Below are 15,360 nucleotides of genomic sequence, written 5' to 3'. Positions count from 1 at the left end.
CTAACAGCACAGCGCTGTTAGGAACCATCAGACTCTGAGTCAATTGCAATAGACAGCACTGAAGAGACAAGGGACACAGCGGCAACAACACAGTGTTGGGCGACGGGGACTAAGGTGCGTTTTAAAATGAACTGAAACAAACCTGCTGGGAAATAAAGCGGACCTGTTAAGGTTAGACAATTGGCTAGGTGTAAGGTTAATGCAAGCCAACCACTGTAGTGTAGGATAAAGGTTGTGCCGTGAGCGTTTAGTGTCAAAGTCAGTTTCCATCCGTTGTGGTTTTGACTGTTGTGACACTGTGTTCTACCATTATAATAACACAGCTATGCAAAGTGTGGCCAAGAAAAACTTTAGGAGACTCAATCAAGCCCTCTACTTGGCACTCTTTAACGTCAGAAACCAGACCGCTGTGCACCAATCAGATGCTGACTACAAAAAGCAGGCTGCTGTTCACTGATTACACAATAACACTGACCTTCACTGGGAAAGCAACAGAGGGCAGTAGCACGGACTAAATGTTGCTCTAAATCGAAAGAATAATCAACGTTGCTTCACAGTGAATTTATCCACTTCGCCTCAAGGACAAACCAATGAACATAGCCACCTGATTCAGAGGGTTTGGGTTAAATGCGGAAGACACATTTCAGTTGACTAGGTACCCCCTTTTCCCTTTCACTTTGCGTGGTAGCTCTAATAATGTTTTCAATGTCTGAAGACCAGGAACTCTGAAATATAATTCCATGCAATAAGTCAAATGGCATCATAAGTAGGGGGGTGACAAAGGACAGAGAGAGAGAGAGGAGAGAGAGAACGAGAGAAGAAGATATACACACACAGTAGATGGAGAGGGAGAGAAAGAGGAGCGGTGAGGGGTAAAGAGGTGTGGTGAGGGGTAAAGAGGTGTGGTGAGGGGTAAAGAGGTGTGGTGAGGGGTAAAGAGGTGTGGCGAGGGGTAAAGAGGTGTGGTGAGGGGTAAAGAGGAGCGGTGAGGGGTAAAGAGGAGCGGTGAGGGGTAAAGAGGAGCGAGCGGTGAGTGGTAAAGAGGTGTGGTGAGGGGTAAAGAGGAGCGGTGAGGGGTAAAGAGGAGCGAGCGGTGAGGGGTAAAGAGGTGCGAGCGGTGAGGGGTAAAGAGGTGTGGTGAGGGGTAAAGAGGTGTGGTGAGGGGTAAAGAGGAGCGGTGAGGGGTAAAGAGGAGCGGTGAGGGGTAAAGAGGTGTGGTGAGGGGTAAAGAGGTGTGGTGAGGGGTAAAGAGGTGTGGTGAGGGGTAAAGAGGAGCGGTGAGGGGTAAAGAGGAGCGGTGAGGGGTAAAGAGGAGTGAGCGGTGAGGGGTAAAGAGGTGTGGCGAGGGGTAACGAGGTGTGGTGAGGCGTAAAGAGGTGTGGTGAGGGGTAAAGAGGAGCGGTGAGGGGTAAAGAGGAGCGAGCGGTGAGGGGTAAAGAGGTGTGGTGAGGGGTAAAGAGGTGTGGTGAGGGGTAAAGAGGAGTGGTGAGGGGTAAAGAGGAGTGAGCGGTGAGGGGTAAAGAGGTGTGGTGAGGGGTAAAGAGGAGCGGTGAGGGGTAAAGAGGTGTGGTGAGGGGTAAAGAGGTGTGGTGAGGGGTAAAGAGGTGTGGTGAGGGGTAAAGAGGAGCGGTGAGGGGTAAAGAGGAGAGGTGAGGGGTAAAGAGGTGTGGTGAGGGGTAAAGAGGTGTGGTGAGGGGTAAAGAGGTGTGGTGAGGGGTAAAGAGGTGTGGTGAAGGGTAAAGAGGTGTGGTTAGGGGTAAAGAGGAGCGGTGAGGGGTAAAGAGGAGCGGTGAGGGGTAAAGAGGTGTGGTGAGGGGTAAAGAGGTGTGGTGAGGGGTAAGAGGTGCGGTGAGGGGTAAAGAGGTGTGGTGAGGGGTAAAGAGGAGTGGTGAGGGGTAAAGAGGTGTGGTGAGGGGTAAAGAGGTGTCGTGAGGGGTAACGAGGTGTGGTGAGGGGTAAAGAGGTGTGGTGAGGGGTAAAGAGGTGTGGTGAGGACTCCTTACAGAGAGGAAGGCGTGAACGATGTCTGCTTTGATGGAGCTGAGAGGCTTGTCTCTGATCACCACAAAGATCTGCTCCTCTTTCTCCAGGTTGATGAAGTTACCAAACCATGACTTCTTGGCAAGCCTGTAGGGAGAGAGAAAAAAAAAAGTTTTATGAGGACACACACACACACACACACACACACACACACACACACACACACACACACACACACACACACACACTTAATTTAGTATCTGCTGCAGAGAATACTAATGCCTCATATCAAGAGGAATAATTAACGTCCTGCCACACTCATTTGCATAATGCAACATTTACCATGCTTTGTCTGATCTTTAAGGGTAATGGACAGAAACGGTTTAAGTTTATAAAATCACTTTGTCCCTCCAGGCCTGGTCCAGATGTGCTTGGTGACTATAATGTATGCCATGACAATTAAAGTCAGAGGAGTTGGTAAAAGAACATTCATATCTGAACCAGGCTATTCTGTTTCCACCTCCCTCTACCATCTAACTTCAACCCTTGTGCATGTTCTGTACGCCCTCTTCCTCCCCCTGCTTGTCCAAATGGCCTCATATTGGTCCCCAATAGCAATGACATCATCCCGACTACCTTTGCAACTAACCTACCTCAAGGCCCCTTCCTCGTTTCTACCTCATCTCCAACTATCCAACCAGACTCTAACTGTGGCTCTCTGTCTGTGAAGCAAACTGGAACTAAACCACTAAAATATTCATAGGGAACAATTCCCTAAAAATAGCCCAATCAACAGGGAGGAGAGAGGGATGCAATACTGGGAGGAGGTCAATTTGCATAATTGTGGGAATTGTTCACACAGGCCTCTTGGGCAGAATCCTCTACTGTCTGTACCTTACGTAGTCACTCTCCCAGTGGCGAAAACACCAGAGAGGTTGAAAGGTGGAATGAGTTGACTTTCGTGCACATGTATGTAACAGAGGTGGTTCAGTGACCCACAATCAAATGACGAATCACCTTGCCTGAGATGTGCAGCTCCCTGAACTAATGTCTCCAGACATTAGCTTAACGGGACAACATCGGTGAACCACAATCACTAGAAACCTTGCCTGATACCTTTTTTTATAATTGTTTTATTTTTTAGGGGGTAGATCAGCTTTAATATTGCAGATAGATTGTGGCTTCCATCAATGTAATTGTCTGTATCATTTTCAATCCACCATAAATATTTTTCTATTCTAACAATTGGCCCAGCGTTGTCCGGGTTTGGCCGGTGTAGGCCATCATTGTAAATAAGAATTTGTTCTTAACTGACTTTGCCTAGTTAAATAAAGGTTAAGATAAATTATACAAATGATACAAAACAAGCTATATATTGACTGTACCCAAACAAATGATCTAATGATTCTCTCTCTTCGCAGAAAAATGGTTGTATCCCCCATCATATAGTGCCTTCAGAAAGTATTCATACCCCTTGACTTTTTCCACATTTTGTTACATTACAGCCTTATTCTAAAATGGATTAAATATATAATAATCTCAGCAATAACCCATAATGACAAAGTGAAATCAATATTGAAATCTTTGGCATGAATGCCAAGTGTCACGTGTGGAGGAAACCTGGCACCGTCCCTACGGGGAAGCACGTTGGTGGCAGCATCATGTTGTGGGGATGTTTTTCAGCGGTAGGAACTTGATTAGTCAAGATCGAGGCAAAGATGAACAGAGAAAATTACAGAAAGATCCTTGATTAAAATCTGCTCCAGAAAGCTCAGGACCTCAGACTGGGTCAAAGGTTCACCTTCCAGCAGGACAACGACCCTAAGCACAAGCCAAGACAACGCAGTAGTGGCTTCGGGACATCTCTGGAGAGACCTGAAAATAGCTGTCCAGCAACGCTCCCCATCCAACCTGACAGAGCTTGAGACAAATGTGCTTCAACAAAGTACTGTGTAAAGGGTCTGAATATGTATGTGAATGTGTAACGTAACAGTCAAGGGTTCTGAATACTTTCCGAAGGCACTGTATATAACATTCTATTGGTTGTAAGAATTTTGAGTAATAATTTAAATGGAAAAACTCAAAGTTTTGAATCCGGTGTAGCTTTGTACAGTCGTGGCCAAAAGTTTTGAGAATGACACAAAAATGAATTTTCACAAAGTCTGCTGCCTCAGTGTCTTTAGATATTTTTGTCAGATGTTACCATGGAATACTGAAGTATAATTACAGGCATTTCATAAGTGTCAAAGGCTTTTATTGACAATTACATGAAGTTTATGCAAAGAGTCAATATTTGCAGTGTTGATCCTTCTTTTTCAAGACCTCTGCAATCCACCCTGTCATGCTGTCAATTAACTTCTGGGCCACATTCTTGCATAATCAATGCTTGGAGTTTGTCAGAATTTGTGGGGTTTTGTTTGTCCACCCGCCTCTTGAGGATTGACCACAAGTTCTCAATGGGATTAAGGTCTGGGGAGTTTCCTGACCATGGACCCAAAATATTGATATTTTGTTCCCCGAGCCACTTAGTTATCACTTTAACCTTATGGCAAGGTGCTCCATCATGCTGGAAATGGCATTGTTCGTCACCAAACTGTTCCTGGACGGTTGGGAGAAGTTGCTCTCGGAGGATGTGTTGGTACCATTCTTTATTCGTGGCTGTGTTTTTAGGCAAAATGGTGAGTGAGCCCACTCCCTTGGCTGAGAAGCAACCCCACACATGAATGGTCTCAGGATGCTTTACTGTTGGCATGACACAGGACTGATGGTAGCTCTCACCTTGTCTTCTCCGGACAAGGGGATTCATCAGAGAAAATGACTTTACCCCAGTCCTCAGCAGTCCAATCCCTGTACCTTTTGCAGAATATCAGTCTGTCCCTGATGTTTTCCCTGGAGAGAAGTGGCTTCTTTGCTGCCCTTCTTGACACCAGGCCATCCTCCAAAAGTCTTCGCCTCACTGTGCGTGCAGATGCACTCACACCTGTCTGCTGCCATTCCTGAGAAAGCTCTGTACTGGTGGTGCCCCGATCTTGTAGCTGAATCAACTTTAGGAGACAGTCCTGGCACTTGCTGGACTTTCTTGGGTGCCCTGAAGCCTTCTTCACAACAATTGAACCGCTCTCCTTGAAGTTCTTGATGATCTGATAAATGGTTTATTTAGGTGCAATCTTACTGGCAGCAATATCCTTGCCTGTGAAGCCCTTTTTGTGCAAAGCAATGATGACGGCACGTGTTTTCTTACAGGCAACCAACAGAAGAAGAACAATGATTCCAAGCACCACCCTCCTTTTGAAGCTTCCAGTCTGTTGTTCAAACTCAGTCAGCATGACAGAGTGATCTCCAGCCTTGTCCTCGTCAACACTCACACCTGTGTTAACGAGGGAATCACTGACATGATGTCAGCTGGTCCTTTTGTGGCAGGGCTGAAATGCAGTGGAAATGTTATTGGGGGATTCAGTTCATGTATATCAGTTGATAAACCATGTGCTATGGAATCGGTACATCAAAAATCTTGCAAACTATTTTGCAATCTATATGGCACAGCTGTACTCTTTTTGGTCCCTAAATTAAACTGGTATACTTTTCATTTATTACAATTTTCTTTAACCAATTGTGGTCTTTAATGCAGGTCTGCCAGACAAGTTCCTTACTTTCTCCCCTTTCCATTTTTACAGTATTGCTGCAATTAGTCGCTTGTAATTTTGATAAGAGCAGACATTTCCACATATTTGTGTTCGCTGCATGTGTGACATAACTCCACCAGTCCTATTTATGATATCATTTACAAAGATTATACATTTTTTAAATGTTTTTTTCCAAACATATTGTTTTTTAAAAATCAATTAGTATATTCGAATTTCACCAAATATTTGTTGTATTATTTGTTCTGTCTTTTCTGGTGAATTAAACTGAAATTGCAACCAACTTTCTATGGCTTGTTTAAAAATAGTCATATTTTGTAAATTATTTCATTTTCAAATAACCGAAAGTGAGAGGTTGTAATCTGAATAATGGTAAAAAGGCATTGGGGTTGAACATTGGGTGAGACATTCTTACTAATCTGCTAGACAACCAGATTGGATTTAAGTACACATTTTATATGACTGATCCTTTAGTGAGAGGTCTCATTGCTTTAATATTTAATCATTTCTGCACCCAGAATTCATATCCATTATATAAATAGGTCTGTTTAATTTTGTCTGGCTTGTCGTTCCAAATCAAATGGAATATTTTTTGCTTTTATAATAAAAAAAATAACAAGTTGCTAGGTGTAGGCAAGCTCATTAGCAAATAGGTAAACCGGGATACGACTAAAGACAGGTATTTTCCTAAAGACTTGTGTTAGATCTCCGAACGAACGCCTACAGACCACCTACGGGTCCCTATGTTGCTTGACCTCTGAATGTTTAGTAAAAGGCATAGGCTGACGCACATCCACAACTGTGCTGTAGAGGTGCTGACTAAGGAGAGTAAACTATAAAAAGAAAGTGGCACACTCTAGTTATGCCCTCATGGATATAGCAAACAACGTTTTGAAACGCAGCATCTTCTTCAGGGTCTGGGAGCATAGCTAGAGTGTGCCACTTTCTTTCTTGACCTCAATGTTTTGTCAAACACCGTATTTATGTTTCCCCGGGTCACTCACTCTGGTGAAGAGTCTGGCGTGAGGCTGGACATGTCCTCCTGGGTGGGGACTGTGGAGAGAGGCAGAGACAGAGGTCAAAATTGAAAGGTTAAAGGCCCAATGCAGTCAAAAACATTATTTCCCTGTATTTGATATACATTTCCACACTATGAGGTTGGAATAATACTGTGCAATTGTGAAGATGATGATTACCCTTTTAGTGTAAGAGTTTGAAAAGAACATCTGAAATTTCAGCCTGTTTTGGTGAGATGGAGTTTTGGCCTGCCTGGTGACATCACCAGGAGGTACATTTGATAATAGACCAACAAGACAGAGAGTTCCAAACCTCTATGCCAATAACAGCTCATTTTCAGTTTTACGCTCCACACACAGTCCATTCGCACTTTGAGAAGTCGCTCTTTGACTGAGAAGCAATTTGTGTTTCATTTGGAGCATTTTAATTAAAAACAATGTACTTAATTGTTAACCAAAAATGGTTTGATATTGAGATAAAAACGGCTGCATTGGACCTTTAAAGGTGAAAAGGTCAAACAAATGGGCAACATCGCATGATTGACATCTAAGAGCACTATTGTTTGTAAAATGTTATTTTACCATTGTAATACCATCATCTACAATGGATATTCTGGATAAGATGGACTATATCCCTTCACGTTGTATAAATCCAGTTTGGGAAAGGAAAGGGATACCTAGTCAGTCGCACAACTGAATGTATTCAACCGGGAAGCAGTTGTTGCGGGGGTTAATTGCCTTGCTCAAGGGCAAAACAGCTTTCCACCTTGCCGGCTCTGGGATTCTGTCCCAACGCTCTAACCATTAGGCTTCCCTTAGTAATGGAGGATTTCAATGATCTATCACCGTGCAGCACATATTACATGACAACTTACCTACAGGCATTAAAACATTATACCACTCATTGGACAAAGAAAAATACACCCTACAGTTTCCCTAATTACATATATGAGCTTGCACACTTCGAGAACCAACATAACGCCTCTGGTAAAGGTCTGAAACTATACGCTCCTTATAACACAAACAACTCTTCTTCTCATCTTTGCTCCTCTCATCGGAACGGAACAGCCGTTGATTTATAATGTACATGACTAATCATACAGAAGTTAATCGGACTAGCATAAAGAACCCCTCCCCCGTGGTTTAATACGATTATATCACAACGTATAGAACAGAACTATTACTGTTAACCCTCTTGGGATGAATGCAGATATTCCCCTGTGCTAAGGCTGGGAGAATATAAAATAGCTTTCCTAACAGTGCAGAATGATCTGGGTACAGGTAGGATTTTAAAACTCATGGCGACCAATCCCCTTGACCAGGTGGTTCTAGCACGTCGTTACGCTACGCTGGGGATGATCTACCCAGAAGGATGTAGCTGTGAGCCACCAAAGGGTCCCATTCTTATACCCACTGTTAGTGAGTGTGGAAATCCTGCCTTATTCCCTCACCTTTCCCCTCTCTCCCCAAGTCTCCTACCCCAGTCCTGTCCAGTACCTTGCATTTTCCTGCGATGGAAGCGCGGCGAGCCCAGGAAGCTGTTCTTGATAGAGTTGAGACGTGTCCTCCAGGGCAGTCCGCCGATGGAGGGGCTGGGGGGCGGCGTGGGGCTGGGGGTGCCTGCCGGGCTATCCTTGGGTGTGTGCACCGGAGTGCCCTTGGGGGTGGGGAGGGGGCTCCCCAGCGGAGAGGGGTGCGGAGTCACCTGTATGGTGGGGACAGATTTGTGACCGTTGTGGTCAGGGTGGAGGCGGTGCCGGCGAAGGGGGTCATGGGTGGCATCGGGGACAGGGGGATGGAGAGCTTGGGGGCACGGTGAGGGGCGGGTGGCGGCGTGGCCGCGGGCTGTTGGGGACGCAGGGGGGGCTGCCCAGGGGTGATGAGGGGGAGGTGGGCTCCGACTTCGGGGTGGTTGGGCTGTCAGCCAAGTTGGGAAGAGGGTTGGACCTGGTGGTCTGAAGGGGCTTCTCAGACACTTTGGGCTTGGCGGGGAGGGTCTGTGTGCGGGGGTGCATCAGGGGGGACCCCATCTTTGGCGTGTAGGAGTTGGGGAGCGGGTGTGGGTGCACGCGATTGCCCCCCCCTACCCCGTTATGGTTAAGGCGGGACTCTGGGGAATGGGTGGGGCTACAGTTGGGCGACTGACAGAGGTCCGGCGACTGGGGCGGGATAAAGAAGCGCCGGACCGGCTGCGATTGGACACGCACCGTTAGATTGACAGAGCAGGCAGCCAATGAGAGACCACGCCCAGAAGCCAGGGGACATATATAGAAAACACCACAACCCAATAAAGGTGGATTGCAATGAAAAGGCACCAGGGAAAAAAACAGCAATATAGTAAGAAATGACATGGAGGAGAGGATAGGTGGAGCGAATGACACACAGGCAGGGAGAGTGGTGAGAGTGCAGAAAGAAAGACAAGAAGAACATGCCATTAGCAAAACCAGCCAACCAGGAGGCAGCAGCACCATGGGGGGACAGAAGTGTAGAACATTACAAGCATTCATGAAGCCAAACCCAAACTGGCAACTGAAACAGCACCCAAAGCTAACTGCATTAGCTTCCAGACTTCATTGTTGGAAAGCAGCCATACTGCATGCACAATGCTGTGGTATGAATGACATAGCAACTATCATGACAGGACATGAAAGTTTATGACAGATAATGAAAACTGGCATCTATTAAAAGTTTATGCAAGGTTTATCGGCTTTTTGTTGTGTCACTCATATGGCAGCATTATGAAGCGTTTATGACGACTGCCTTGGTGAAGTGATCCTCATTAAATATACCGCATGAGCGTGTATGTCTCTCTGTGTGTGTGTGTGTGTGTGTGTGTGCATGTGTTTTGTGTGGGTGCATGTGGGTGCTCTAAAGTTTAAAGGTCAAATTATACTCCTAAACCCTAATCCCCATATCCCTATATCCCTCAGTAGAGTGATCCCATCAATGTGTGACATAATATGTAGCCTTACATAATCGGCACAATATTTAGGAGGACTAACATGACATCACCACTATCTGAACCAAGTCCTTTACAGTATCACTCATCGTAAAAAAAAAACAGGAAGTAACATTTAGGCACCAAACCCCTGCTGGGGTTGCTGACAGACAGAAATATTTGCCAGAAAGAAATATCCTCAACTATGAAACTTTTACAGAATCCTTCATAACACTGACAGTTCCGCAAGAAGAGGCAGAATATGGGATGACTGCATGTTTGTATCCTCGCTAAGGGCTGGCTTTAAAAATGCATGGCCTTAGTAAAAAAAAAATGGAGGAAATGTGCATGCTAGCTAGGAGATGGTTAGTTGATTTGTGGCCCAAACTTTTACAGTCATTATATAACATGGCAGCACTTTCTAATGTATTCCCTAATCGAAGATGACTGTGATGGATTATTATGTTACTATTGTTATAGTACTGGTCATTGAACACTGAAATCCCACATATTGTGATTTCAAATAATGGATGTGTTTGCAATCTGATGAACTGTTGGGGGAATTAAGAACTTTAAAACAAGAACGATGGGTTCCCTCGTCAGTACTTAAGCCCTTATGAGACATCACAAGAAGCCCTATGACATGCAGCCTACATAGTTCTGTCATAACGATGATATAACAACAGTCGGAACAGGTCATGATAACCAAACGTACATTACAGTATAACAACTGATACAACCCATGAACGACACTAAATCCTCATATCAGCGTTATGTCAGGTGTCATAAGTCATGCCCTGTGTTTTGGGCTATCATGACACGTGACATAGATTTTAACCTTCATTTTAAGCCTTTTCCAGAAATAGAATTACACCAAAAATGAAAGCAATTGTCTGAGGATGGTGCTGGACCATCTGACATAAAAAAAGAAAAAGCTTTAAATAAAGATAAAATCCATGATTGTCCAAAACACATGGCCCTAGTCATAAGCTGTCATAGGGTATAGAGACTCGTAGCTTTACACTATTCTTATGACAGGATTATGCAGGCTTCATGTCAGATTCCCCTGTGAGCTGCCTTATTCAATAGCCTTATGAGTGGCCGTAGTGAGTGAACAGCAGCGTGTGCATTCCGGCGACAGCCACAGCACAGCAGAGCTAGCGGTGAGGTGAGTTGGTGCGGTGCAGTGTGGGCCCCGGTGGGCCAGCGGGTGGTGTGGAACAACCGAACTCTTACCCTGGGACTGCTGAGAGGACTAGTGGAGAGACCGGAGGACGCTCCACTGATAGACCGTGACCTATAGACACACACGCAGGCACACAGGGTTAAAGACATCCTCTGACATTGCGATATGTGCGACTGTAACAGGAAAACACCACAATATGACCACACACTGGCACACCCCTAGCTGAAGGGAGGACAAAAAGCACGGGGGACAAACGCATATAAGCTCCAAAAAGAGTGTGATGAAGTTGCCCCTACACACTGATCTAAGATTGGCTTTGTGATTTACCCCATAATGGTTCAAGTTGCAATTTGGGAGAGTAAGCTGATCTTAGATCTGTGCATAATGGCATTTTCTAGCAGAAGCTTCTAGGAGAAGTAGAGGAAAGAGATCAGATGAGTTCATTAAAACTAACGTAACTACCGCGAACACAGTTGTAGGTTGGCTGTAAGCACTTTGTACTGTATGCCGCTTATCTGTACTTTTTGAAAACTTTGCCCTGAGCTATAAAGGTTGGCAGAGATTGAATCATACAGGGTAAGTAGAGGAGATTGACTCAAACAAGGATGGATAACTGTGGATGTAGCCGGGGTTATTTCACCCCTGGGGAGGGAGTCTGTTCAGGTCGGGATTTCTGAGGTGTTTTATTAAACACATTTCTCTCTGTCTTTCAATCTCTCCCCCTCTCTCTCTCTCTCTCTCTCTCTCTCTCTCTCTCTCTCTCTCTCTCTCCCACACTCTCTCATTTCAATTCAATTCAAAGGGGCTTTATTGGCATGAGAAGCAATGTATATATTGCCGAAAGCATGTACAATAAACAATCACAGATTATTAACAATTAACATTAGACACACAAAAGTTTGAAATGTTATATTATTAATTATGTGTACTGTTGTTAGAATGTGCACATAGAAGAAGTACAAATGCCAAGGGAAAATAAATAAACAGATAAATATAGCTTTCATTTACTCTGGTGTCTGTTTTCCTCTGGTTGCCCTTTTCTTATCGCAGCAACAGGTCACAGATTTTTGCTGCGATGAGCGCACACTGCTGGTATTTCACACTATTTTTGGGGTCCATGTAATGTGAGGGAAATAAGCCTCTCTTATATCGTCGCACATTTGGCAGGAGGTTAGGATGTGCAGATCAGTTCCCACCTCATTTTGTTGGGAGTGGGCACATAGCCTGTCTTCTCTTGAGAGCCAGGTCTGCCTATGGCGGCCTCTTAATAGCAAGGTTATGCTCACCACATGGTCTGTTTTCCTCAGTTTCATATCAGTCGCAGTGGTCACGCTCTCTCTCACTCCTATTCACTCTCTTCCTGGCTCATCACGCTCTCCATCTTTCTTTTTTCTCTCTCTCTCTCTCTCTCTCTCTCTCTCTGTCTGTCAATCTCTGCCTCCCTCTTCCTCTACCTCGCCTTTTATCTTTGATGAGGCATCAGAGCTGTCCTTGTGCATAGCTTCAAATGGCTCGTGTGTACAATATGACTAACACAGACACACAGTGGCTGTCGACTAAAACGGCAGACCGTTGAAAGGTTTGGTGTGTGTTGGCTTTTAAATACTAGATTGGGTGTAATGGCCAACCGTGTCTGTCGACATGACAACAAGACATGCAAAGCATCAGGGTCTAAAGTCGTCATCGATAAATACTTCAAACATGTCAGCTATGCAGTGATTACACACACACACACACACCTCAAAATAAATCAGTGTTGTGTCTCTATTCTACTCGAGAAGAGCTCCAGAAGAGCCTTTTCATTCTTCATTTACAATTAACTCACTTTTCATTCATGTTTTCCTTTTATTTATTCCCCTTCTCTTGTCCATCCTCTGTTGTCAACCCCTCCCTCCCTCACATCACATAGGGCCACTGATGCCAAGCGAAGGTTTGGGGATTTCATTTGCCATAGACGATTTGGCTATTTTGTTGGAATGTAACATTGAAACAGTAAATCACGGTTAAATATGCTGCTGTGTGCGCGCATGCACACTCGCATGCACGCGCGCACACACACACACACACACACACACACACACACACACACACACACACACACACACACACACACACACACAAAGCTTCAACCTCAGGGAAGGATTTCATCCATCTGGATTACAAAGTGGCGACAGTAATACAAAACGTAAGGCGAGCGAACAAGAACCTAAGAGCTGAGTTGCCTTTCACCGAACCGCAATGGAATTCCCCAGACAGGGTTCTACACAGACAGACATCGATGTCACAGTAGGGACACAGGAGATGAAGTAAAGTTACTGCACCACAAACTACATGAAACTGTAACAATGGAGAACGGAAGAAGATTTATGAAGGGAGACGTACTACAAGCCACAGAGTTAAGATGCAGGGGAGTTTCCCTCAGAGGTCTCTCTATGAGCTTGCCATACTGTATTTGGACATGTAGTAAATATTGATAACTGAGTACATATGAGTCAAATTGCAAATGGTTTTATCATTGAAATGTGATACAAAACGAGGCAACGGTGTACTTTAGGACCATGCGGATGCTTCCGAGCTGTCAGGTAGGCTGATTGGAGTGTTTATCCGACTGGATTTAAAAAAATAATAATAATAATAATAATTATGTCCTCCCCACTTCTAAAGTTGCGCCCCTGCATATACATATAGTCATAATGCTTTCAGTCAATCCTATTTTGCGTGTGTAAACTTTGGAAATGTAATGGCTGTTCATTCCTTATTCTGCTGTATGTTGATGGCGGGCAAGGTGAGGCGCTTTTTAATTACAACACATTATTGTACTTGTGTGTGCGATCACACACACCTTGCCAAAACCAGGTAGTCTTTCAACCACATAATTGAAAGAAATCTGTTGTTCGATGCCGATGAAATCCAATGCGTGTTTGTGTGTACGTGTGCATTGGTGTGTATGTGTGTGTGTTTACCACTGTATCGCTCTAATTAGATAATGGAGATAAAAGACTATTCAGAGGGATGTGACTGCCTTATTTCCATCCCTATTTGTTCTTCTCTTCTTCGCTCCAGCAAAACGCCCCATCTGCATTTCCACCAATTAATTTATGCTAATCGCTCTCTGTACGGTGCGGTGGGATGGGGGGGGGGATCGGGGAAGCGTCTCTAAACTGTGTTCCTGGACACAAGGTCATCTGTGAATAGGCTTTGAAAGGAAGATTGGACCTGACTCACCATGATGTGGTAACCTCACAAATAGACAGGCAGAAGACAAACAAATTCACACATGCATGGGAGCGAACACAGGTACACACACATGCGTTCAGGCACACACACACACACACACACACACACACAATGGGGAAGGAGGCAAAACAAGGAAACAAGGAAGTTGACCTAAAATTGGGATTTGCCCTGGGACGCCGACACTACAGCATCAAAGGGAAGAGAGGGGCCAAAAGAAGGAGGAGGAGGATAAGATGCTTTTGATGTGCATGGAAGCAGCCGAGGGTGTAGAGAAGACTCCCTCCCTCCATCTCTTCTCTATCTCCTCTCTCCTTCAGTTCAGTCTGGGCCTGATCACATTGGCCTAGTTTACCACAGTATGAAAATAAGGGCTTTATTGTGTGAATTCATTATCAGATAGCCAGGCAGTCAAGTGAACTTCTGGTAAAAGTTTCCCGAAGAATTCTAACGGCAGGAGGTTCTATTCTTTGGGAATGAATTTTATGCAGACAAGAAGGGAGCTTAGTTTTTATTGAAGTTTACTAGACTACCCTCTCAAAGGCTTATAGACTTAAACATGGTGAGAATGTGAATGGGAAAACCCCTCTGAAACTCAACTGTGGCAAAGAGAGACAGACAAAAGTGACAAATACCTTTCTTCTTTGGTGAAGTTAGCGTTTGTGATATCCAAGCTTTTACTGAAAACAGACTTACTACAGACAGACAGAAAGAAAGTAAAGAGACAGACAGAAAGACAGTCACATAAAGGGACTGATTCGAAACATTCCCTAAAAAGTACAGATTATTGTATAGGTCACGAGTTGGCAACCTCACGTTAGTTGTGTATGCAATACAGAGCTGGCTATTGCTCACAATGACCAATGCACAGGAAGTAATATTAGTCTTGAAAGGAAAAGATTCACAGAGGAAGAACAATTATTGATCACGACATGACAATGAAAACATGAGAAAAGATTCACACGTGACATGAATATATTAATCAGCAAGTAAAAAGAGGTGAAACAAAGGGCTAAGACACTTTGAACGGTCATGATAATATGGGGGTATTCTCATTTTTAAAAAAAAGAGTTGAAGCCTTAAAGCCTCTGTCCTCGTTGGAAGACTCTCCCGCGCAGAAAGTTGTAAACTTTTCTGTCAGTGTCAGGCTGTCATAACACGCCAAGCAGCTTAAATAATTCAGTGAGTGAGGAGAGGGATTCAACTGGAAGTACACACACAGCAGATTGAACTCATGAGATATCCAACAGTGGAATCCATAATATGTAGGCACCCGACTGCTACGTGGGTCAATCCGGCGTGCGTGTTTGTGTACGTGTTTGTATGGTGTGTATGTGTGTGTTTGTGGTGTGTGTGTGTGTGTTG

General features: G+C 44.5%; 1 protein-coding gene across 5 annotated transcripts in view; it reads right to left on the bottom strand.

Moving 5' to 3' along the window:
• Nucleotides 1–15,360, bottom strand: part of LOC112232296 (serine/threonine-protein kinase BRSK2-like) — a 162,681-nt gene that overhangs the window by 9,213 nt on the left and 138,108 nt on the right. For 3 of the 5 annotated variants that reach the window (XM_042330748.1, XM_042330751.1, XM_042330750.1), the window contains exons 13-17: nucleotides 14,631–14,690; nucleotides 10,812–10,872; nucleotides 8,135–8,342; nucleotides 6,626–6,674; nucleotides 2,004–2,127 (exon numbers count right to left, since the gene is read on the bottom strand). In XM_042330748.1, the coding sequence (XP_042186682.1) occupies nucleotides 2,004–2,127; nucleotides 6,626–6,674; nucleotides 8,135–8,342; nucleotides 10,812–10,872; nucleotides 14,631–14,690 (502 nt within the window). Of the gene's footprint in view, nucleotides 1–2,003; nucleotides 2,128–6,625; nucleotides 6,675–8,134; nucleotides 8,827–10,811; nucleotides 10,873–14,630; nucleotides 14,691–15,360 lie in introns of those variants that run through there. The other 2 variants (XM_042330749.1, XM_042330752.1) reach the window with 2 other exon arrangements.

The sequence above is a fragment of the Oncorhynchus tshawytscha genome, linkage group LG12 (assembly GCF_018296145.1).
Source record: "Oncorhynchus tshawytscha isolate Ot180627B linkage group LG12, Otsh_v2.0, whole genome shotgun sequence".
NCBI classification, from domain to species: domain Eukaryota; kingdom Metazoa; phylum Chordata; class Actinopteri; order Salmoniformes; family Salmonidae; genus Oncorhynchus; species Oncorhynchus tshawytscha.
This window is presented reverse-complemented; position numbering and strand designations above follow the sequence as displayed.